Source organism: Rattus norvegicus, chromosome 19 (assembly GCF_021556685.1).
Source record: "Rattus norvegicus strain SHRSP/BbbUtx chromosome 19, alternate assembly SHRSP_T2T, whole genome shotgun sequence".
Lineage (NCBI taxonomy): Eukaryota > Metazoa > Chordata > Mammalia > Rodentia > Muridae > Rattus > Rattus norvegicus.
The window spans coordinates 54,956,668-54,983,052 of NC_141552.1; the positions used below are offsets into that span (position 1 = coordinate 54,956,668).

The 26,385-nt window shown below is 43.1% G+C and overlaps 1 protein-coding gene across 1 annotated transcript in view; it reads right to left on the reverse strand.

Moving 5' to 3' along the window:
* Positions 1-25,431, reverse strand: part of Cfdp1 (chromatin remodeling protein CFDP1) — an 88,296-nt gene extending 62,865 nt beyond the window's left edge. The window contains 5 exon segments of the mRNA NM_199378.5: positions 2,614-2,733; positions 12,544-12,671; positions 14,178-14,385; positions 16,881-16,998; positions 25,214-25,431. Of these exon segments, the coding sequence (NP_955410.1) occupies positions 2,614-2,733; positions 12,544-12,671; positions 14,178-14,385; positions 16,881-16,998; positions 25,214-25,277 (638 nt within the window). The 5' untranslated portion in view covers positions 25,278-25,431.
* Between the last annotated feature and the right edge of the window lie 954 nt (positions 25,432-26,385).

The following is a 26,385-nucleotide window of genomic DNA, read 5'->3' on the forward strand; positions in this document are numbered from 1 at the left end:
TTATTTACTGTTGGTTTTCAGGGGAAAACATCTCATGCAGTCCAGAAGGAGCACAGACTCACCATGCAGTCAAAGCTGGCCTTGAGCTCCCAGATCCTACTACTTCGCCTCTAGGTACCAGGATGACAGTCTATTGCCCAGATCATCAATTTGAGACATAATTTTCATATGGCTCTAGCACAAATCTTTTCTGTCTTTGGGACAAATATGCCTAACCTGATACCACCAGGAGGTTGTCTGAGGTTCAACAACAAAGCCTTTTTTCCTATGTCCAAAAGGCAAGACAAAAGCACATGGGAGAAACAACTCAGTGCTTACAGCCAGGACTGAGTTCTGATGAGACTAGGGGTAATCAAGTCAGACTGGACGAAGAGAGCAGTGTGGGGTCAAAACCCAGCCAGCTTCCAGCTGTTAGAAGCTCAATACAAGAATTCAGTGTGCAGAGGAAAAGGGAGATCAAGAGGCTTGGATGATGAAGCCATGGGATTTAGACACACTTGGTAAGCACTGTGTTTTCCACTACGAAATGTAACAGCCTGATACTGTCCTCTAATTAAAAGAGGGTTTGCTCCATTCCTGACACACTAATTCTGGCTTTTTATAGCCTAAGTGCATGCTATTTTAAACATGTGGAGGAAATGCATTTTCAGATCCAAACACTGGCTCTCTGTATCTGTCCTTATTTGTTACTGAAGGATGTGGGACAGGATGTTTTACTCTGCTGCACTGGTTTTCCTGTATTGCTTAAATCTGTTTAGAGAAAACGAAAACACATATTTCTATAAACTAAAGCAATTCCCAAAGTGTGGGGGGGGGGGGGGCAGGAAAACATTTTACTGTATTACTTTTCTTTTATATATTGGATGACTCCTGTAAACTCTCCCCTTGAAAGGACCTCCCATACATATGGAATCTGTTGCAGATTCTAATGTTTTCAATGATAAAACGAATCTACTTTCAAACCCCAAAGCAGATGATTTCTTTTGGCATTCCAAGCATTTTTCTGAGACACGGGTTTAAAAAACAAGCAGATACACCTTGAAGGGCCATTTGAGATTTTCTTTTTTTCGGAGCTGGGGACCAAACCCAGGGCCTTGCGCTTGCTAGGCAAGCGCTCTACCACTGAGCTAAATCCCCACCCCCCTATTTGAGATTTTAAATGTCCCACATTCATGCACTTTCACTCAGATACTTAGATATTCTCTATTCTGGTAATATTCCGTTAGAGCTTTCACAGAAGTTGATTAGCAGAGATTTCATTTGACCTTTTGTCACGGAGTCAGTAGGTCATTCATCTACTGGAAAGTAGCTTACTAGAATGGCTGTCAATAATAGCACCGTTTCCAGCTGCCCTTACCCCAGGAGCTCTTCTGTGCACAGCCTGAGGACAACTCCCCCCTTACTGTAGTCAGACTCTTCTCAGACCTTTTCTCAGGAGTCTCCATGTTGACCCTTGTCTATGCCAGGGCTGTACAGCTCAGGTTTGGGAGGAATCCCTCCTAGTCCATTTAAAGAGACTGTCCTATGCTGAATCGGCCCAGATGCACTTAGAAAGAGTCTTCAGGACAATCAATACCCTGATAAGTAACAGAAAAGGCAGTTGGCAGTATCTGAGAGGCCTCTTCCTTTCACCTACTTCCTGGGTCTCCCTGGAGTCACTTCTCACATAAATAAACCTTTGTCTTGGATTCTGCTACTGAGTGAGTGTATCCTCACAACACACACCACTTTAACACCACTATTCAAAATCAGGCTAGAGAGATGAAAATTTGCCTACAAAGTTTAATAGGAAAAGCTGGTGGATTTTTAATGGGAGAAAAAAATGTAAAATAAAACTTTCCTGTTTGTCAGACAAGATGACACATACCTTTAATCCCAACACTCAGGAGAAAGAGGTAGATTTTGGTAAATTTGATACCAGCCTGCTTTACACAGTTAGCTCCGGGCAAAGTCATGCCTATATAGTACAGTTCTGTCTTAAAAACAAGAAAAACAAACAAACAAACACCAACTTTCCTGTTCACACCAAAGGTGTCTATGTTTAATGAGGTGACAGTCCCCATCTAAAAGGTCACAGAAGTCAGCTTAGGAGCAAAAGAAGTAAACAATCAAAGTTTCTTTTTTAAAAAAAAATAATTTTTGACTGTTTTCTTTGAGACAGGGAGTTTACTCTGATGCCTAGGCTAGCTCGGAACTCCTTGGCTCACATGATCTACCTATCTCAGTCTCAAGTAGTTGGACTACAGATGTAGATTCCTGTCCTACCTGACCCTCTGATGTTCCTTTGCCATCAGGGGTCTGGAACTAAGAACTCTATTCAAAATTTATTAAACATTCTGATGAACTGCTAATATTGTCATGCAAAAATAATAATTTTAGGTATGCAATTTACACGTTCATCTTGGTGGTTAACTTCTTTCAGGTTGGGATTATTAAATAAGCAATTCATGCTAATTTTTCTAGCAAACGCCATCTGGGTAGACTTCTGTCAAGGCAGAGTTTCATTCCTTATGTCATAAAGGAGTGGAGACAGCTGCAGTTAGAAACAGCTCCTCACACAGAGAAGAGTTTCCCAGTGTGCCAACTACACCTGGAATTGAGACAAATACTCACCCTGACCCAGCAGGGGGTGGTGTTGCCGCTGAAGTGACAAGAGCCTGTGGTTTTTCTTTCTCTGTTTGCTTGAGGAAAGACTTGGCTTCCTTAGATGTAGCATCTACTTCCTTAGTCACCCTATTTCAAGGAAAGAGAAAACAAACTTACAAGTGGGATAGGAAGCAAAAATTAAGGAGCTAGAGAGATAGCTTAGCAGTTAAGAGCACTGATTGTTCTTCTAGAGGACCCAGGTTCAATTCCCAGGGCCCACATGGCTGCTCACCACTGTCTGTAACGCCAGCTCCAGAGGATCCACCCTTACACATACATACATGCAAGCAACACCAATGTACATAAAATTAAAAAGGAATAAAATGTTTAAAAAGAAGCAAAAATTATAGCAAAGGAAATAAATGAAAACCAAGAACATGCCACTGAATTTTCAATAAATTCTGGCCACTGAGTCTTATGAATAAGTTCACTCTAACAGTTCTATAAATAGGCATTTCCCAGACTGACACTAACAAACAAAACAACAGTATAGTTCAACAGTCACCTTCAAGTCTCCCATTCTATCTGCCAGTGTGAAGACTCCAGCTTCCACCGAGGCTCAGCTCACTTGTTACTAACAGATCTATAGAGACCCTGCCTGCACTCTCCCTCACTTACCAGATCAGCACCAACTCAGAGGGCCAATGAACAGTGAGATGGGGATGGGACACAGAGACAAAAGCACTGCCGTCATTGCAAGAAGAAAAGCAAACAAATGGGAATATCCCACAGAAGGCTCCTACCCGCTCTATTCCTAAAACCCCAAAACAAAATGCAATTTCTTCAAACTCGGCAAATTAGAGCTACCTAGGGAGTGACAGAATGCAACACAATCAGATAAAAAGTTCTAAAGGATGAAATAAAGACACTAAGGCGCCTCATATTTCAGGTAAAGAGCGGAGAAACATGCAACCCCTGTTTTGACATGCCAGAACAACACAAACATTTAAGGAATTTTGCTTAAATTCCAATCTACCAGTGGGCAGATCCAAAACTACATCAGTGTATTATAAATATTCAACCAAAGATTAGCCAAAAATGATAAAATAAACCCATCTATGAGGATGTACTAGTCTCTACCACCTTCTAGGATAATTTTTCTAATGAAGAGTCACTCTCTGCTGTATTTAACACTGAATTAACATTGTGTAAGCAGCACAAAGCTAAGCGAGGAGCTACGATGACACAGGACAAATTCCAGCTAAGGTAGAGACACACGGCACCACTCCGAGGCTTACACACTGCTGCTGCCTGCAGCTGATACTGGCAGGTCTACACCACTGTCACCCTGACAGGAAGCTCATTACGTCTGTCCCTAAGGATTAAAACTGAAATCTAAGCAGCTACTCGGCTTATTCAACGATCCAGAGTCTACACAGCAATGCTAGTCAAAATTCTGTCAACAGATGGTATTTTCCAAACTGGTCGTCACACATTTCCTGTCCATATGCTCCTCCCGAACCTTAAGCAAACCCCTGCAAAGTGAATGGGGTTTTAAGACTGTGTCACCTAGGGGCTGGGGATTTAGCTCAGTGGTAGAGCGCTTACCTAGGAAGCGCAAGCCCCTGGGTTCGGTCCCCAGCTCCGGAAAAAAAAGAACCAAAAAAAAAAAAAAAAAAAAAAAAAGACTGTGTCACCTAAGGGAGTCCTGCGCAAGGCCTTCTGTGTGCTCTGGGAATGTATCTTCAGAACTCTACCCACTCTACAGCACACATCACACGGAAAGACAGACAGACGGCTGGGCAATCATCCCTAGTGTGAAGGTATCTGAGTCCTTGTAAGAGCATCAGGAGAGGAAGTAAGTGGTCTTGAAAGTGGTCCCAACACTGGTTCAAGGGAACAAGCGAGGCTGAGCAACTGCCTGTGGGAACCCAGCGGCCTCGGCAACTCTGAGAAACTGCAACGGGACAGCCAGCTGCTTCATGCAAACTTTAGGGTCATCTGTTATATTGCCAAATCAATACCCAAATTAAACCTACATCAAAATCTTGGGCTTAAGGCAGAACTCAAAATACTATACTGAAAATAGAACCTTTGGGTTTCCTTGTCTTGTACAGATCTACAGAAGACTGGTGAGATTAATGAAGAACCAGCACATACTTTACTGTCCACATCCTGTCAAAGTCCCACAACAGTGACAGATAAATGTGACCAACTCCACAACAGCAGTAAGCGGAGGGACAGAGAAAGACGTCCATCTAACTTTCAGAAAGTAACACACCAGCTGGGCATGGTGGTACACGCCTGCGACATCTCCACATAGGACAGTGAGCAAGAGTGCAGGAGTTCAAGGCCAGTCTCAGCTAAATGAGATTCTGACTCAAAAAGGAGCAGCCAGTCTGAAGTACTAGCTGGCTTTGGTTTCCTCTGATCTCGGGAGCTTGTTGCCATGTGGAATGGATGACAACAAGAAAGCTGATTTGTTTTACAGAACCCTAGAAAGGCTAATTAAATTTAATGATCAAAGGTGGAAGAGAGGCGCAGTCACAACCAGCTCAAAGTCTGCATTAGGAACAAAGCCTCTCTTACATCAAAACACAGGCTCTATCCCACCACTGCTGATCCAGAGGGATCCAATACATTTAAAGAAAACAAAAGCCACAGAAGGACAGGCATGAAGAATAAAGCCCCATCCTGAAATTAAAGAATTAATGCAAAGCCGTCCTTAAAAGCTGTATTTGCCAAGGGCTGAGGGACAAGGCAAAGAGCTAACCAACCCATAACGTTTGTAGTACTGCTAAGAAATAGTTTACTGTTACGCTACTGAGGCACACAGCTGCTGCCCAACTATAGTGCAGTCTAGTCTGAATTCAAATAATACACACTTCAGAAAAAGGGAAAAATACAACAAAAAGAGTCTAGAATTGACGGGTGAGTTTCAGCAAAGAGCCACACAATACTTGACTGACACGGCACTTTAAAGGATCAAATCACAGCTGACTTCAAGAATGCTAGGAAACGAAGAACGAGTGGTCCAAGCAGCAAAGAGAAGAAAGCAGCAATCATGACCTTATGTTGGGCTTTGTTGTTCTTGTCTTGTAGCAGGCCTGACAAGACCCCAGTACACACTTTGGTAAACATGTTCTGGAAAGCATGCAACAGATGCAACAGGACACGTAAAGAAACATGATGTGACTTCTGCCATTAAAAACTCACGGGGCTGGGGATTTAGCTCAGTGGTAGAGCGCTTACCTAGGAAGCGCAAGGCCCTGGGTTCGATCCCCAGCTCCGAAAAAAAGAACCAAAAAAAAAAAAAAAACCTCACAGTCCAGTCACACAGCCAACCACAAAAGCAATGACAAGACAAGAAACAAGTCACAGTGGAGGGTGGGGAAATCTAACCCATGGGAATATCCTTCTTAACCTCCCTGCCAATGTCTACAGCCCCCACTGGAAACACTATGTAGCCTGAGGTACTTCTGAAGGAACCTAATCCCTGACACAAAGTAACAGCAGACTGCTCTCTGCTGGTAGCATCCCTAGAGCAACTCCACTTCCTGCCATTTTGTCTCTCGCAGTAAGCTCCAAGCTGGCCCTCTCCTGTGCTCACGGCCCCAGGTGCCAGAGAGTAAGCTCCCTTTTAGGAAGCAGTGAAGGATTTAGTATCATAGTACTTTTAAGTAAGGGAATGGTTAGCTTATAATCATCTCATGCATGAGGGACTCCGGATAGGAAAGGGTCTATTAGCAACAATAATTAATTCACCTGCTTTTCAACAGAAATTCCATTTTAACTTCATTTTCACTCACTCAACTTCCTGGAAGGTCTTTACTTGGATGGAACTTTTCCATGACTGGAATTTTCCAAAAGGTGAATCATTTTGGAAAGTCTGAGCTCACAGGGTCAGCTGGCTCTGCCATAGGAAAGGGTAAGAACGGCAATCACCTCCCTTTCCCAAGGCTTCAAGAAAGTACACAGTGCTCACCGAGGAAAGACAAACAGAACAGCCAAATCCTAAATTCTGCCATTACGAGCAAGTTAGAGAAACTAAAAAGACTAATCTCATGCCAACACTACTTCATGCTTTCACTGAGACATTTCTCCCACTAGCTCTTTCACATTTCTTAAAGATGCAGGGATGCTCTTGAGACAAAGACAAAAAAGGAAACAATGATGTCAAGAAATTAAAAGATATCTCAAAGACAAACACCAAGTTGTGCCTTGGAAGTCAAAGTTCAAATCTCCTAAGATCATTCAAGAAAGCTCCTTACAGTATCTTAAATATGTGCTCTTTAAAAAAGTCTTGCCAGGGCTGGAGAGATGGCTCAGCGGTTAAGAGCACCCGACTGCTCTTCCAGAGGTCATGAGTTCAATTCCCAGCAACCACATGGTGGCTCACAACCATCTGTAAAGAGATCTGATGCCCTCTTCTGGTGTATCTGAAGACAGCTACAGTGTACTTATATATAATAAATAAATAAATCTTTAAAAAAAAAAAAAAAAAAAGTCTTGCCAATAGCCTGGCAGTGGTGGCACACACCTTTAATTCTGGTGCTTGGGAGACAGAGGCAGATGAATTTGAGTTTGAGGCCAGCCTGAGAAATCCTGTCTCAAAAAAAAAAAAAAAAAAAGTTTTTTTTAAGATTTGTTTATTTATTTTATGTATATGAGCACACTGTCACTGTCTTTAGACATTCCAGAAGAGGGTTTCAGATCCCATTACAGATGGTTGTAAGCCACCGTGTGGTTGCTGGGAATTGAACTCAGGACCTCTAGAAGAGCAGTCAGTGCTCTTAACGGCTGAGCCATCTCTCCAGCTTTCTTTTGTATTCTTTTGGGAGAAGGAGTTTGAGAAGACACTCACTCGTTCTGTTATATATAAATCCCAATAATATATAATTGTTTTTAAATTAACGTGTCTTACTGAGAACTATAAATAAATCCATGTGCTGAGTGTGTCCTGTTTTATTTGACAGACGATGCTGCCCTCTTCTGACAAACTGTACACATGCAGGATCCCTGAGTACTCTTCATTATTTACAAACGTGGACAGTGAGAGGGCAAGCCTTTGATCCCAGCACTCAGGAGGCAGAGGCAGGTGGACCTCTGAGTTTGAAGCCAGCCTGGTCTACCAAGTGATTCCAGGACAGCCAGGGCTACAAACAAACCCTGTCTCAAAAAACAATCAAAAAATACCAGAGTAGTATCACATGAGTGTAATATGTACACTTGGGAAGCAACAGGCAAGAGAGTCAGTTCAATGTCAGCCTGGGCTACATTAGATTCTGGCTCAAAAAAGAAAAAAAAAATCAGGGACATATTAAATGATAGTATTTATAAACAAATTTATGAAGTTCATAATTTTATCAGAAGCTCGCTGACTTCTCAGAGCAACAGTAATTAGCTAATTTGGTCTTTATGAAGCCTGTCCTGCAGATGCTCTACCTTACATGTGGGAAGTGTCCCAGCCCACACAGGCTTTGCGACGGTCTCAACATGTTGTCCTATATGGAACTTGATCTACAGACGTGGCCAGCTCTCAACTCTGCCTTGAAATGCCTTGTTTTTTAACTTGTATTTTCTGAGGTATGTTAATTCACTCTCTATATTTTTATTGTTTGAGAATTTAATCAGGCACTTAATACGCTTTGACTAAGTTCCTCCCTATTCCCTCTCTTCTGATCTCTCCCTCACCACCATTGTACCATATCCATTTCCTACTTCTTTGTGTGTATTTATCTTTTTTTTTTTCTTTTCTTAAAACCCACTGATCCCATTCAGTGCTGCTAACATAAGCCTGGGTGTAGGGAACCTAGAACATGGATAGTCTCTCAGGGGCCACATTCGTAAAGAAGACTGATCCTCCCTCTCTGAGCAGCCATCAATGACCAACAGCTTCTTAGCTAATTCAACTCTGTCACCCACTTCCTATGCTGGGATTTTGACTGGATGATTTTTTTTAAAGGCATTTGATTATAGCTTTTTAAAAAATATTTATTTATTTTATTATATATAATCACACTGTAGCTGTCTTCAAACACACCAGAAGAGGGCATCAGATTTTGTTATAGATGGTTGTGAGCCACCATGTGGTTGCTGGGAATTGAACTCAGGACCTCTGGAAGAGCAGTCAGCGCTGAAGTCATCTCTCCAGCCCCCAACAGGTCGTGTGCACACTGTCAGAGCTGCTCCAACTTCTCATGTGCAAATGCCCTGCTGTGTCCAAAAAAAGTTTAGCTTCTTTCCTTTTTCTTTCTTGTTTTTGTTTTTATGTTTATCAAGACAGGGTTTTTGTTTGTTTTGTTTATTTTGTTTTTTGCATAGTCCTAGCTGTCCTGAAACTCACTCTGTATACCATGCTATCTATGGATCTCACATAGAGAGATCTGCTGCCTCTGCCTCGAAAATGCTAGGATTGAAGGCACGCATCACCACCCGCATCACCACCCGCATCACCACCTCCGGGGTGGATCTGTAAACACTGGTGGTTTACTGTCAATGTTCTACAATTGATTTTTGGAGGCAAAATCCATTAGTAATTGACATCATCAATAACTATGTGCTAGATCTCAAAGTGACTAACTGCCAAGAGTGCCTTACAACGGGAGCTCTGACAGATGCTGCCCATGTCCTTTAACTCAACACTAACACTGAGTTACTGAGGGACATCTAGTACTGTCATCACAGTAGTGTTTAATGCAGTGGTTCTCAACCTGTGGGTCACAACCCCAGCAGGGAGGGGAATCAAATAACCCTTTCACAAAGCTCACACATCAGATATCCTGCTATCAGATATTTATGTTACAGTCTATAACGGTAGCAACATTGGTTATGAAGAAGCAGCAAAATAATTTTAAGGTTAGGGTCATACCAACATGAGGAACTATATTCCTAATGTTACAGCATCAGGAAGGCTGAGAACTACAAGTCTAAGGTGATTAACTGGAAACTAAACATATAAGGCAAGCAGTAATCTAAACTGTGTATTCTCCAATATAAATGGTTTGGACCCTTAAAACACCAAATGCACTCACTACTCAATCTTGAACTGGGTCCTGACTGTGTAAGAACAACTAGAAAGAATATCAACGGAATAACTGGGGCCTAAAAGGCTGTAACCGAATCATACACAGATCTACTCAGAATATGGGCTTCAAAACTACTTGTTACTGGGAAAAAAGTGAAAAAAAATCTTAAAAAAAAAAGGGGGAGGGGGGGGGGACTGGGGATTTAGCTCAGTGGTAGAGCGCTTGCCTAGCAAGCGCAAGGCCCTGGGTTCGGTCCTCAGCTCCAGAAAAAAAAAAAAAGCCACCTGTTACTGACCTAAGAGAAGAGGTACAGTAACTTCAATGAGCATAGGGACATCGGTTGAACACATTACATTATTCATACTTAGCCATTATAACCACTGCATTAAAAAGAGTATGGCTGGAGAGATGGCTCAGCTGTTAAAAGCACTGACTGCTCTTAGAGGTCCTGAGTTCAATTCCCAGCAACCACATGGTGGCTCACAACCATCTGTAATAAAATCTGATGCCCTCTTCTGGTGGGTCTGAAGACAGCACAGTGTATTCATATGTAATAAATAAATCTTAAAAAAAAAAAAAAAAAAGAGATCCTGACCAATACAGATGTGGATGCTTGAAGCCAACCACCGGACTGATCACAGGGACCTCAATGGAGAAGTTAGGGGAAGGACTGAAGGAGCTGAAATGGACTTATCTGGCATCAATGGGAGGAGAGGCCCTTGGTCCTGGGAAGGACTGATGTCCCAGTGTAGAGGAATGCTAGGGCGGTGAGGCCACAGTGGGTGGGTGGGTGGGGGGAGCATCCTCATCCAAGCAGGATGGCATAGGGGATTTGCAGAGGGGAAACTGGGAAAGGGGATAACATTTGAAATGTAAATAAATAAAACATCCAATTAAAAACCAGAGATCAGTCCAGTTAGGATAAAACTGTCAAGATGAGTCATTTGCAACAGGATCTGCCAAGAAGGCTTAGTAGATAAAGGTTGCCAAGCTGGGCAAACTGAGTTGACTCCTCAAGGACCCCGTGGTGGAGAGAGAAGCAACTTTACAAGCTGTCCTCTGGTCTTCATCCGCATGCTGTGACAGGAGTGCCCACACCCTCACAGAAGGACAACAGAAGACCGAACACAGGTGAACCCGTGAAGAGTGTTGGCATGAGGGTGCTCACTGTAAAACCGTCCTAAGGATACTTCACGAAAGAAAAGGTTTTTTGAGAAAAATTTTCAAATGAGTGACTTTGGCACTGGAGAGATGACTCGGAAGTTAAGGGCTCTGGCTGCTCATCCAGAGGTCCTGGGTTCTGTTCCCAGAACCTGCATAGTGGCTCAGAACCCTCTGTAACTACAGTTCCAGGGGATCTAACACCCTTTTCTGACACCTTCAGGCACTAGGTATGTACATGGCACACAGACATACACCAGGCAAAAGACTCACATACATAAAATCATTAAAAATAAGTTTTGCTGTACGCAGAAGCTTATGCACTTAGGAGGCTGAGGAGATGGAATATCACAACTTCATCCACTCTGGGATACACAGTAAATTCCAGAATAGTCTGGGCTACAGTGAGACCCAGTCTAAACATTTTAAAAGTTAAGCTCCGGGCTAGAGAGATGGCTCAGCCGTTAAGAGCCCCAACTGCTCTTCTGGAGGTCCTGAGTTCAAATCCCAGCAACCACATGGTGGCTCACAACCATCTGTAATGAGATCTGATGCCCTCTTCTGTATGTCTGAGGACAGCTACAGTGTACTTATATATAATAAATGAATAAATCTTTTAAAAAAAAGAAAAAAGTTGAGCTCCATACTACTTATAAAGCTATAAATACAAACCCTCAATTTTTCAAAATGTATTTTCACTGGACAAAAACAGGCAACACTGTGTATTAGTGGGTTATATTCTATGGATCAACCAATATAGGCAGAAAACATATAGTGGGAAATACATCTGTACAGAACACGCACACATTATCATCCTTCTCACTAGTCCCTACATACTGTGCCACTTCCATGGGTCGACATTACCAAGTATTACAAATCGGATATTTAATGCACAAAAGAAGTTATGTATAGATTATATACTGACACCATATATATGGGATGTAGGAATCTGAGGACTCCAGCATCATCAAGGGGTTCTACAATCTACACCCCACACAGAGGGAAGGATGCAAATCCAGGCAAACAGGCATTGCTTTTGAAAGCAATAAAGACAAAAGAAACTATTATCAGACCACATTCAAGTCTAATCTGTTACTGACATAGAAAATAAAAAATTATTATTACAAAATTATTGCTCGAATTCTGACCTCATTGTTCTAAATTATAAACTACAGCTTTTACATTATAATTTTAAATAAATGAGAGACTGAAAATTCTAGGCATGTGGGTCTTACTTAAAACAGCCACATAACTCCCCCAAAAAACTAATCAAACAAAATGCCAACAAGCTGGTCTTAGTGGCACACGACTTTAATCCCAGCACTCAGGAGGCAGAGGCAGGTGGATCTCTGTGAATCTGAGGCCAGCCTGGTCTACACAGTGAGTTCTGGGATAGCCAGGGCTACATAGTGAGATTCTGCCTCTAAACAAAGCATCCAGGAGGCTGAACTACTCAAAAGCCTCTAAAATAAACTGCTTTTATAAACTAAGATAAACTCATAAGCCAGCTCAAACAATACTAAGGGGACAAATAATACTGAGGCTAAACTTCCTAGGACTTCAACTGTTGCCTGACTTAAGCGATCTCACCAGAGATGCTACCTCACAGCGATGGAAGGAAATAAAGGATTTACCCAAAGCACACACAGAGCATGGCAATGAGCAAACAGAAATACAAATTCCCAAATGCTCTAAGGACAGACATGAAGCAGAATTTACAGCACCGCCTTGTAAAAGCGCTAGTTTCCAACCGCAGAAATCCTCTTACCTTACTTCTTCGCCAGCAAAGTCAAACACCTTGGTAATCTTCACCTTTTCTGATTCTTTAGGTTTCTCTAGTTCATCTGCTTTCACCAATGGTTTACTTGAACTAGTCTCTTCAGTCTCCTCTGCTACCTAAAACAAGTAAGAAATGGAATCAGGCCTGCATAGCACACACCTTTAAGCCCAGCACCCAGGAGGCAGAGATTCAAGGACTTGATCTCTGAGTTTGAAGCCAGCATGGTCTACATAGAGCTCCAGGCTGGCCAGGGCTACACAGTGAAACCCTACCTGGAAAAAAGTTAGATAGATAGACAGACAGACAGACATCACTTTGACCAAAGTGTAAGACTAAAAGAACTGTCTGAACATGCTGCTTAGGGCTGCTCTCTCATGTTTCATCTCCAATCAGTTAAACACTATTGGAGGGCCTGGAGATGACGTATAGTTAAGAGCACTGACTGCTCTTCCAGAGGACACAGGTTACATTTCCAGGACCCATAAGGCAGCTCACATCCACCTATAACTCCAGTTCTGAAATCTCTGATGCCCTCTTCTGGCCATCATAGGTATTACATGCATGTGGTGCATAGACATACAAGTAAAAATATACATATATAAAAAATAATATAACGCAGATATACACTGGAGAGGCTGGATAGACAGATGGCTCAGCAGTTAAGAGTTTTCGTTGAGAACCTGAGCTTACTTTTTAGCATCTCCATCTGGCAATTCATAACTGCCCGTAACTTGAGCTCCAGGGTAAGCGAATGCCTTTGGCCAAAGCGGACACCTGTACTAATAAGCACACACCCACACATAAGACAAGCAAATACTCATAATTAAAAATAACGAGTGCATTTTTTAAATTTTTACTCATTTTTATTTATTTTTACTCATTTAATTTATGTGTGTGCGTAGGTGTACAGGTGCCTTTAGAAGCCAGAGAAGGCATCATATCCCCTGGAGCTAGAGTTGCAGGCTTTTGTGAACTACCTGACTTAGGTGCTAAGAACTGAACTCAGAACTTCTGGAAGAGCAGTCAGTGCTCTTAATCACTGAGCCATCTCTCTAGCCCAACAAATAACTTTTTTAAAAGATTTTAAAAGTCTGCTGGAAATTGACCTGATTAAAACAGTTCATTTTTTTCTACTGTTAAGAATAAAATGCTTTCGGGTTGGGGATTTAGCTCAGTGGTAGAGCGCTTGCCTAGCAAGCGCAAGGCCCTGGGTTCGGTCCCCAGCTCCAAAAAAAAAAAAAAAAAAGAAAAAAAAAAAAGAATAAAATGCTTTCGGGGTTGGAGAGATTAAGAGGTTAAGAGCACTGACTGCTCTTCCAGAGGTCCTGCGTTCACATCCCAGTAACCACATGGTGGCTCACAACCATCTGTAATGGGATCTGATGCCCTCTTCTGGTGTGTCTGAAGACAGCTACAGTGTACTTATATATAATAAATAAATAAACCTTAAAAAAAAGAAATGTTTTGTTTTTCCCTTAGAGAAGTCACTATCAAAAGACATCTAGTTTGCTTTTTGATTTGAGATGCCAATCTCAAGTCAGTTTGCAAATTAACACTAGGAAGCTCCTGGGAACTGAGGGTGTTTCTGGGGAGGCGTTCATCCCATCAATCTCTAAGCTTACCTTAACTTGTGAACTTGAGGCTGCTTTTGACTTTGTTCCTACATCATTAAGGAAGCTGGCCCACAATTCATCTTCCTTCTTCTTCCTCGAAGTCTCTGACCCGAGGCCTCCTTCTTGCTCCTCTTCATCTTCTTCCCTACTGCTGCCTCCAGAGTCTTCCTCGCCGTCTTCCTCTTCGTCTAACAAGAGGCCACTTTGTTTTCTCTTCCTACTCGCCAATAGCCACCCAGAAAAAGGAAGACAAGACAGAATGCACAGTCACTCACTTCCTTTCCTCAATCCACGGATCACCTTACACACTTCAAAGTTTAAATCTGGAATCACTAGTAACGCAGTAAGAGAAATGGAGAAGGCAAACTGAGATTGAATTTTTTAGAAATATTTATTCGGGGGCTGGGGATTTAGCTCAGCGGTAGAGCACTTGCCTAGCAAGTGCAAGGCCCTGGGTTCGGTCCCCAGCTCCGGAAAAAAAAAAAGAAAAGAAAAAAAAAAAAAAAAGAAATATTTATTCGTCAGAGAGTCAGAGATGGCTCAGTGGTTAAGATGGCTCTGCTCTTCCAGAGGTCCTTAGTGCAATTCTCAGTCACAGCCATCTGTAATGGGATCTGATGCCCTCTTCTGGTGTGTCTGAAGACAGCTACAGTGCACTCACATACATAAAATAAATAAATCTTTTAAAAAAACTATTAAAAAAAGCTGACTATTTAAAAAAATTACTCATTTATTTATGTACATACGTGTGTTCCTGAGTGCGTGTATGTGAACTATATACACATTTACTTGTGGAGGTCAAAAGAGGATGTCAAATCCCCTGGAACTAAAATCACTGGCACTTGTAAGGCAGCATGGAGATGCTTAGAACTGAACCCAGGTCCTCTGCTAGAGCAGTGACTGTGCTTAAGTACTGAGCCATCTCTGTAGCCCTAACTAATTTTTTTTAAGTATGTTTATTCAGCAACAATGGTACAATTTAGAATTACACCATATAGTCAAAAAACAAAACAAAACAAAAAAAACCAAACCCACAAGTTTCTCAGTGTTTTCAAATTCTTGGTATATTACTCTTTGAGACTCAGGAACAATAAATCAATACCCTAGCCATTCTCAGAGGTTTAAATATTATATTTTAAACATATTTCTATCTTAACAGTCTATAATTTGAAGAGCTGAAATTCTTATTTAAATAATAAAACACATTGAGTCTAGTAGTACTTACAAAGTTTAACTATATCTTTCAGGAATATTTAAGGAAAAGTTAAAATTCAGGTCTCCCAGTAGATAACAGCCCCTCATGGACTCCTATATGGACAGTCTCTGTTAAGAAATTACTTTGTGGGCTGGAGAGATGGCTCAGCAGTTATGAGCAGTGTCTGCTCTTCCAGATGTCCTGAGTTCAAATCCCAGCAACCACATGGTGGCTCACAACATCTGTAATGGGATCTGATGCACTCTTCTGGTGTGTCTGAAGACAGCTACAGTATACTCAAACATAAAATAAATAAATCTTAAAAAAAAATCTTTGTACCAGTAATGTAATGGCATCTTCTAACAATGTTTTCTGTAGCCTTTTGCTATAGCAAAGACTATACAGTCTAATTGATCCTCCATAAGGGGATGATTAAGTCAAGTCAGGCCTATTCATAAAGTGTAACACTATAGTCCCTGAAAGAACAGGGTGTATCCAATGGACTGCCATGCTGCCTTTAAAGCAATGGCTAAGTGAGAATCTCCACGTGAGGCCTCCCTGGAATCGCACTTACTCAGAAGACAGACAAGAGGCTTAGGAGTAGCCCAGCCTGAGCAACATAGTGAAACCTGTCCAAGAGTGAGCGTGAGCATGACATACTGTGCCACCATTTTTATTTTTAAACAGAGAGAGCAGGAAATATGTACCCACACTGAGTATGACAGCTGCTAAGGTAACAGCTTTCCAGGGTAAGACCAGAGGGGGTATCCTATAGCAACAAGACTGCTTTAACCACATGCACATTTTACTTAGTGATTTTGTTTTTAAACTAAGACCTAAAACTTTTTGAAAATGGCTAAAAAAGACATGGGCAAAAGTTCCCCATGTTTCTAGGGGCTGGGGATTTAGCTCAGTGGTAGAGCGCTTACCTAGGAAGCGCAAGGCCCTGGGTTCGGTCCCCAGCTCCGAAAAAAAGAACCAAAAAAAAAAAAAAAAAAAAAAAGAAAATGGCTGAAGGCCAAGATTTTAATTTTAGAATATCAACAAAAATTTCCCTCATACAGGAAGGGGTTTAAAAACCCTAGCAATAAAGCTAGGAGCAATGGTTCATGCCTAAAACCCCTACAATTCTGGAGGCTGAAGCTGGAGGCTAGCCTAGGCTACATAGACCAGCTCGTGCTACAGTGCAGGTACATACACAATGCTAAGGAAGAAAGGAAGGAGGGAGGGAGAGAGAGAAGGAGAAACAAAGGGAGGGAGGGAGTGAGGGAGGGAGGGAAGAAGGGAGGGATGAAGCAAAGGAAGGAAAGATGGGCAGGCTGGGTGGTGATGGCATAGGCCTTCAATCCTAGCACTCAGAAGGAAGACACAGGTAGATGGATCTCTGTAAGTTCCAGGACAACCAGGGCTACACAGAGAAATCCTGTCTCAAAAAACAGCAACAAAACAAACAAAAGGCAGACAGACATCTATCATGAGAGCACTCAGTCATAAGACGTCTCTTCTTGTGAGGTCACCTGGCTGGAATGCTCTGAGCCTTCCTTCTTTTCCCTTTGGTTTTCTCAGCCTGCTCTTCACCATCCACTTCATCCTCCTTCACTAATTCATTGACATCATCTTCACTGTACTCGCCACCTGAAACCACAGAACAGGTTGGTCAGACGATCGAAATGAAAATGTTTCATAAAATATTAAGAATGAAGTCTGGGAGGGGTTGGGGATTTAGCTCAGTGGTAGAGCGCTTGCCTAGCAAGAGTAAGGCCCTGGGTTCGGTCCCCAGCTCCAAAAAAAAAAAAAAAAAAAAAAAAAGAATGTAATATTGGTTTATGCCTCCTATCATTGACAGAATAGAGTCTAATAATAAATAATACAGTCGGGCTGGAGAGATGGCTCAGTGGTTGAGAGCACCCGACTACTCTTCCAGAGGTCCTGAGTTCAATTCCCAGCAACCACATGGTGGCTCACAACCATCTGTAAAGAGATCCGATGCCCTCTTCTGGTGTATCTGAAGACAGCTACAGTGTACTTATATATAATAAATGAATAAGTCTTTAAAAAAAAAAAAAAAAGAGCATAGACTGCACTGCTCTTTCAGAGGTTCCAAGTTCAATACCCAGGACCTGTCCAGGTTACCAACACCTATAACTTCAGATCCACAGAAATCCAACTCCTCTGGCCCATGTAGGTACCTACACTCCTGTGAACACACTCAAACTCTGACAGAGAAACACACAGAAACAGAAACACACAGAAACACACACACACACACACACACACACACACAAATTCTAAAAAAGACAGTAAAAATTTCAGTTATATCAAGCTGTCAGCTGATAACAAATCAGAAAGGTGACAATGTGAATCACATTCATTTTTCAAACTTATTATTTGTTGACAAAAGTCAACATTGCTGGCCTTTGGGCACATTACAAAGCTCTAGATGGAGGCTGGAGAGATGGCTCAGCAGTTAAGAGCACTGACTGCGGGGTTGGGGATTTAGCTCAGTGGTAGTGCGCTTGCCTTGGAAGCGCAAGGCCCTGGGTTTGGTCCCCAGCTCCGAAAAAAAGAACCAAAAAAAAAAAAAAGCACTGACTGCTCTTCCAGAGATCCTGAGTTCAATTTCCAGCAACCACGTGGTGGCTCACAACCATCTGAAATGGGATCCGATGCCCTCTTTTGGTGTGTCTGAAGAGAGTGACAGTGTACTCACATACATAAAGTAAATAAATCTTAAAAACAAAACAACAACAAAAACCCAAAGCTCTAGATACAGTAGCACACACATGATACTTCTTAAAAAGACTTTTTAAGACTCAAGTGCTTATGTGTGTGGGCAGGGTTATGGGCATATGTGGGGGCAGATACTTGTGACATACAGAGCTGGAAGTACAAGTGATTGAAGCGATCCCATGTGGATGTTGGGAACCAAACTTGGATCCACCACAAGAGTACCTCACTTTCCTAAACTCTGAGCCATCTCTCCAAACTTAAGAGTAGACTTCGTCAGTTTTGACAGGCATATATTTGACTCATCTTGGAAGCTGTCTTAACTAGGGTTTCTATTGCTGTGATAAAACACCATGACCAAAAGCACCTTGAAGAGGAAAGAACTCATTTCATCTTACAACTTATAGTCCACCATGAAGGAAGTCAGGGCAGGAACCTGAGTTCAAGAACCAATGCAGAGGCCACGGAAAAATGCTTTTTCCTGTCCTGCTTCCACGGCTTGCTCAGGTTGCTTCCTTATAGCACCCAGGAGCGCCAGTGCAGGAGGAGCACCACCCACACCAAGCACCAATCATCAATGTGTGCGGCTTGCCAACAGACCCACCTGCTGGGGGCATTTTCTAATTGAGGTTCTCACTTCCCAAATGACTCTGGCTGGTGTAAAACTGACATAAAACCAGCCAGCAAGGAAGCATTCACAACAAAGTTATGAACAAAGTGGTTCACAGAGAACAAATGAAGAGATGAGAACCATGAGGCAGAAAAAAAAGCCCTGTAACAATAAAATCCACGTTTCTAGCTACACATTTTCTTTCTGTTTGCCTTCTTTCCAAGAGTCTTTCTGTTTGGGTTTGGACTGTTTGGACAGCCATGTACCCCAGGCTGGCCTCAAACTCACAATGCAGCTAAGACTGGCCTCGAACTTCTGATCTTACCGCCTCTCTCTCCCAAATGCTGACTACAGAAGTGCATTATCACACCTGGGAGCCAAGTAACACTGCTCACAGCTTCTTCACAACAGAATCTTCTCAATATGTCATCAATGGGCCTTATTAAACTAAAAACTAGATTTAAGAGTTTTGTTCCACGATGTGATTGATGCAGGCAAGGATCCTCAGGTTCTCTCTCCCACTTCTACTGTACACGGTTTAGCTCTCTCCCTCAGCTCCTCCTTCTACAACAGAACGGTGTTCAGAGGAGCATGGCCCATAAACATTCTTTGTGCCTCTCCTCTGCAGTCATCTATTACCAATGTTCTTTCTTCGCCCCTTTGTCACCTTGTTGCTGAGGTACCCATTGCTATGGCTGTGAATGACACAAAGCTGTCAGTTCGCAGGCTCACAGGGTGTATATGAAGCAGGAGGGAGAGCGTGAAAGGAGGCTGGGGCACAGCACATGCTGCTTGGCCTTCTCCAGCTCACCTCCCAGAGTACAGAGGTCTTTGCAAGTTACCTGTGAGGAACACTATGGAGAGATGCCTAAGTAATGCCTGCTCAGGTAGCTCAGCTACCTCTTCTGTCCGTCCGTCCGTCCGTCCATCCGTCCGTCTGTCCCCCCCCTCTCCCCCACTTTTTCACCAAGGTCTCACTAAGCACCATTAGCTAGTCTGGGATTGACTACGTAAACCAAGCTAGCCTCAAATTCATCTCTGAGCCTGTCTGTCTGCCTGCTTCTACCTCCCAAGTGTTGGGATCACAGGTATGTAGCACCACACCCTGCCCTCAGCTACTATCCAGACTGGTGGCCGTGAACTATTTGCTTATGCTTTCTGATCCTCAGCCTTTTCATCTGTAAAATGGACAGTACAAAAGCACTGTGTGAGTTAGTAGTAAGTTGTCACTGAACTGTTTCAAAGGTGTGTGCACACAAAGGGCATTTGAGAATGGGAACCAGCTAACCTCTTACCAATGGTAAATCACTAAGGTCCTCTGAACTTCCTTACAACTGAGAGCAGGGAGCAGAGAAGAATGTTCCTTCTCATCATTCCTGCTCAACATCATCATAGAAGTATCAAGTACAGCATGTCATGCAAAAGAAACATGGAGTACCACAAAAAAATTCAGCTTTGATATCATTGTCTACCTCGAGAATCCTGTGGCATCTACAAAACCCTCCAGAGCTGAAGTTATGGGTTTAACAGGTTTGAAGAATGCAACACTTTAGCATGTTAAAGTATTGTGTTCTCATGTTCTAGCAACCAATAAGCAACTGGAAATAAAAGACCTACATAGACATGAAACCGTCTGTTGTCACAGACTGGTAGAGAAGATTGTTAAGTTACCAATTCTCTCCAAACTGACCTACAGATTCAGTGCAATGCCCCACAAAACCCATGCAAGCATTTCTGGAGTGACTAATCCACACGAGCCATAAGAGAACCTATCTGGGTGTAGGCAAAGTGCTGGGAGAAGGGGACAGTAACTGCGACAGTGCAGAAGGTCTAACATCTCTGGAATAACTAAGATTCCAGAGAAACAAAACAGAAAACAAATTCTTGAGAGAAGCAGGCTCACTGACTGCAAAGTCACGCCACAGTATCCAATGATGACAATGAGGTCGATCTCTAACATCAGGAAAATGGGAGCAAAGGGAATATTCCTTCTGAGACAAACAGATCCACTGGGGAATCAAACCCAAGATACTGCTCATGCCAAACAAGTCCTCTACCTCTGAGCTGCATCTCCAGCCCACAAGACAGACTTGCTGGCAACACCAGCATCAAGCAAGTGAAGCAGCACTATCAGTCACAATTCTTACAGAAAATTGCTTCCAACCTAAAATTCTATTATCAACCAACCATCAAACAGGCCTGAGGTAACTTTCAGACATCCCAGGTCTCAGAATAATGTTTCTGCCACGCATCCTTCCTCAGATGCCATTACACAGTCTCTTCTCATTTTGGTGGGACACAGCAAAACACAAGAGCAGCACAGTGAACACAAGGAAATCTGAGGCGGACACAGTAGCGCACACCTAGAATCATTGCATAGGTGGAGAGAGGAGGATCAGGAACTCAAAGTTAGACCAGTTACATGTGGACTGCAAGGCCAGCCTGGTATATATAACACCCTTTGATAGAAAAAGACAGAGGGAGAGACAGAGACAGGCCAGCAGACAAAGAGGACAGAAAAACAGACCCAGAAGGACAGAGAGAGAACATGAGAATACAGAAAAGAAATAAAGGTGACCCAAAAGAGTAGTAATGATGCTGAAAGACCCAAGGATTAAGATTCCAAAAGGCAGAGAAAAATCACACCAAAAAGAAAACAAGGCCAAGGCAGAGATCAACTTCCAAGAAATGGAATAAAAACCCAAGGAATCTAAGGATGCTAGGAGACGATTTGGGCAATTGTGAAGATCTAGAGTCAAATTAATGGTAAGGGCATAGGCAGCTAAATTAAAACAGGGAACAGCAAGATGGCACAGAGGATATAAGCATTGCCACCAAGCCTGACAGCCCGAGCTCTATCTCTGGAAGCCCCATGGTAGAAGGAGAGAACCAATCCCTCCATGTTGTCCTCTAACTCCTACATGCACATTCTGGCATATACTTGGACACAAAGAGACAGACAGACAGACAGACAGACAGACAGACAGACAGACAGACAGGAGAACCAATTCCTCCATGTTATCCTCTAACTCCTACATGCACATTCTGGCATATACTTGGACACACAGACAGACAGACACACAGACAGACAGGCAGACAGACAGACAGACAAACAGACAGAATCCCTCCGCCGTCCCTCTCTCTCCTGTTCTCGCTCTCTCTCTACTTGTAAAACAGTCATTAACACCAGAGAAAGGTAGCCCAGTAAAGCAATCACAGCATATCATACGGCTCAGCTATGAACAACAGGGTGGCCTTCAATCAGCAAAAAGATAAACACGGCCTACTTATCTAATCAAAACAGGTACAAGGGCAGGTGGGAGACTTGGAGAGGGCCTAAAGGTTGAAGAATGACTGGTGGAAACAGGAGAATGAGCCCTGGGTGCTCAATGAGACTCACTGTATGAATAAAGTCAAAGGAAACTAGCCAGGCAGACTACGAAAGGAGAAAGAGGTTTCTTCAACAGACGAGATACCTAACATGACATTCAACAAGCACACATGCAGGCAAAACACTCATGGACATAAAATACAATTTAAAGAGATTTTAAATTTTATTAAATTTTTTTAAAAATTGGCAGAATGGGGTTGGGGATTTAGCTCAGTGGTAGAGCGCTTGCATAGCAAGCGCAAGGCCCTGGGTTGGTCCCCAGCTCCGAAAAAAAGAAAATAAAATTGGCAGAAAGATATTAAAAAGATGGTTTATCAGTTAAGAGCCCTTGCTACGGGTTGGGGATTTAGCTCAGTGGTAGAACGCTTGCCTAGAAAGCGCAAGGCCCTGGGTTCAGTCCCCAGCCCTGAAAAAAAGAAAAAAGAAAAAAAAAAAAAAAAAGAGCCCTTGCTACTCTTACAGAAAGGACTGGAGTTCCACTGCCAGCACCCATGACAAATACCTGTACCTGTTAAATCCAGAGGATCGGACAGTCTCTTCTAGCTTCCTCAGGAACACATACACACACACACACACACACACACACACACACACACACACACACACCACACACACACACCACACACACACACAGACATAGACATGAAATTTAAAAAGTAAGTCTTAGGGCTGGAGAGATGGCTCAGCGGTTAAGAGCACTCGACTACTCTTCCAGAGGTCCTGAGTTCAATTCCCAGCAACCACGTGGTGGCTCACAACCATCTATAATGGGATCTGATGCCCTCTTCTGGTGTATCTGAAGACAGCTACAGTGTACTTATATATAATAAATGAATAAATCTTAAAAAAAAACAAAAAAAAGTAAGTCTTAAAGTTCTTCCTGCACACCCCACACCCTGTGGTACTCATGTGCATGCCTCCCTGTAGGGCCTCTGGAACCAGAGGCCAACATAGAGTATCACTCCTAAGAAAACTGTCTACCTCTTTTGAGACAGGTCTCTCATGGGGCTGGAGCTCACAAATTAGGTGAGAACAGCGTGCAGAAGGGCACCCTCCAGTCTGTCTCTTCCCAGCACCGTCAGTATCATCAAAGTGTTGAGCATTTACGGTAGGCATTTTTATAGAACATGATCCTGTAAATTGAATTCAGGCCTTCATGCTCGAAAGGCAAACATTTTACCAACTGAAGCATCTCTCTAGACTCACTTCCTCTCCCAGGACAGGGTCTGGAATTCACAATGCTGAGCAGACTATTTTCAAACTTACAGCAATCCTCCTGCCTCAGAACCCATCAAGTTTCTGGGTTATAGGCTTATACTACCATACATAGCACAACATAACTTTTTGATTGGACAGATAAATAAGAATGACTGGGTGTGTGTGTGTGTGTGTGTGTGTGTGTGTGTGTGTGTCTCTAAAGGAAGATGTGGGCATCTTGTTCTAGGGTCTCAGTCTTCCTAATGTTGAGACCCTTTTAATAAAGATCCTCATGTTGTGGTGATCCCCAACCATAAAATTATTTTTGTTGCTTCTTTATAACTTAATTTTGATACTGTTATGAATTGTAATATAAAAATCTGTATCTTCTGATGGTCTTAGGCCACCCAGGTGAGATAACTTTTTATACCTTATTTTTTGAGACAGTATTTCTCACTGAACAGAAACTCACCAAGCCAGTGAGATCCCAGGATTGTGTCAACACTCAAAATGCCACTGTTAGAGGCATCCACAAGACATGTCCAGCTTTTACGTGGGTGCTGGGCATTTGAACACAGGATCTTATGCTGTAGAGCTGGCTTTCTCATCCACAACCTCTGGAGCTGCTTTTCACCTAAGCTACTACATTGGAATAAATAACTTTAGGAAAATAGTTAAGCCAGGGCCAGGTACAAGGTGAGGAGGGGGTATGCTTTGGTATTAAGATATATTGAACTGGAGGGCTGGCTCAGTGGTTAAGAACACGGGCAGGGGCTTGGGGATTTAGCTCAGTGGTAGAGCGCTTGCCTAGCAAGCGCAAGGCCCTGGGTTCGGTCCCCAGCTCCGAAAAAAAGAAAAGAAAAAAAAAAAAAAAAAAAGAACACGGGCAGCTTTTTCAAAGGGCCACTTTCAATTCCTAGCCCCCATACACCAGTCCACAATCGTCTATAATTCAACTTCCAGGGGATCCAATGCCCTCTTCTAGGCTCTGAGGACACTGGGTATACATGTAATATACAGGTATATGTGCATGTAGGCAAAACACCTATATACATAAAATAAATAAAATGAATAAAAATTTTAAAGGAGATCTGTCTGGACCTCGCATAAGCTGGATTCTTAGTGTGCTCCTCTACGCCACCCCAAGAAAAGAAGATAGCTAAGCCATTAACAGTGTGTGTTTCCCTTCCAAAGGCTCTGTCTGACTTTGGTTCCAGAGTTGGGCGGCTCACAACTGAGTGTACCTCCATCACCTGGGGATCCAATACCCACTTTCGTCCTCTCTGGCCACCTGAACACACTACTATATACACACAAATAAAAATAATAAGGAGTTGGCCAGGTGGCTCAGCTCCACAACCACCTGTAACTCCAGTCCCAGAAGCCCTAGGCACGCACAGGATGCATACATTCAGGAAAAACACTGATATACATGACATGAAATGAATCTTTAAAAATAAAACTTTTTTTAAGAGTTCTTAAAAGAGGGCAATGGGTAGCTACTGCAAAGAGACAAAATACATTATCACATGAACTTTCTAACAAGCCGATCCCTTTTGAACCCAGAGGTGGGCAATTCAGTCTCGGACCTGGAGGAAGCTGGCAATTCCCTTAAAACAACCTCCAATGTCCGGGTCGGCTTCTAGAACGCTTCAGGGCGATAGACCGTACGCTCAGCCCGCCAGCTTCGCGCTTCTCTTCCCGCGCTCCAAGGGGGCGGCGGCCCAGGAGAACAGCTGTGCAGAACCGACACACACGTGTTCCAGGCCGGCTAGGGGCCAGGGTCCTGAGGACCGGAACTCCAGAGCCCACGCGCCGCGGGGGCCCCGCGACCACAAGGCCCACGCCCTGGGGACCAGGAAAGTCTCGAGTGAGACGTGAAGCGTGAGAACCACCCTCTTTTCGCCTCAGGCCGAATCGCTCACCCGATGGCACGTAGTCCTCATCCTCGTCCGATGTGGAGAAATCTTCAGAGTCGAATTCTTCCATGCTGCTGTCACTTGGGGCCTGCTACCAACACGACTGCGGCCACTGCCCCAAAATAGCGAAGCTCTAGGGCGAGACCATAGAGGTACAGGACCAGCAGCTAGGGCCGCCCTAGAGGGGAGCGCACATGCGTAGACGGTGTCACGTGATAAAAGACGACACTTCCGGCTGTTGCGGTTGGTCGTTCTACACTCTCCGGGCCCTTGTGGGATTCCGGCCCCTCCCAGAAGCGATGCATGCTGGGGCTTGTAGTTTTAGATGCTACCGTGCATCCTTGATGGAGAATGGCTTATCTATGGAAAGTTCTTTCCCTTTAAACTTGTCTATTTTCAAATTTGCTTACTCACTATTTTTTTTTGTAAGTCTAAAACCAGTGATTAAAATGTTACTCCCGGACATGCGCAGCGAGTAAAAACTGAGAGTCGAAGAGTTGCTAAACTTCCCAGCAACTTTTAAGCAAGGCTGAGGTTCCGCCTTCTTGATTCAAATTTCTCTTTAGAGTCGAGTCTTTAAATGCAGTTTAGTGCCTTTCCCCCTGCAGTTTTGTTTTTTTTCTGGGTGATTTTACTGTCTAAAACGGCTTCCAAGATAACTACCAAAACTCTTGTCTGATATTCTAAGCGTAAGAAGGCTGCTACGTGCCTACCTGAGAAAAAATGCTTGTTAAGTAAGCTACCTTTAGGCCTGAGTTACAAGTACTGTTGGCAGTAAGTTCAACGTTAATGAATCAACAACAATCCGGTAATCACCTAAGAGAGAAAAGGAAATCCGCTTATCTGTGAGGGAAGCCACTGCACAAAGGGCTAAATTGACCCTATAATGCATGATGAAACAACGGGAAAGATGAATGGAAAAGCAGTTAAATCTGTGAGTTCGTGAGGATTGGAGAGATGGCCAAAAGACGGGGGTTGGGGATTTAGCTCAGTGGTAGAGCGCTTGCCTAGCAAGCGAAAGGCCCTGGGTTCGGTCCCCAGCTCTGAAAAAAAAAAAAAAGAAAAGGGAGAGATGGCCAAAAGAAAACAGTACTTGTTGCTTTTGCAGCAAAACTAGTTTCGGTTTCTAGCATTCCCAACTTGGTGGCTCGCTACTGCCTTCGATACACACGTGCAGG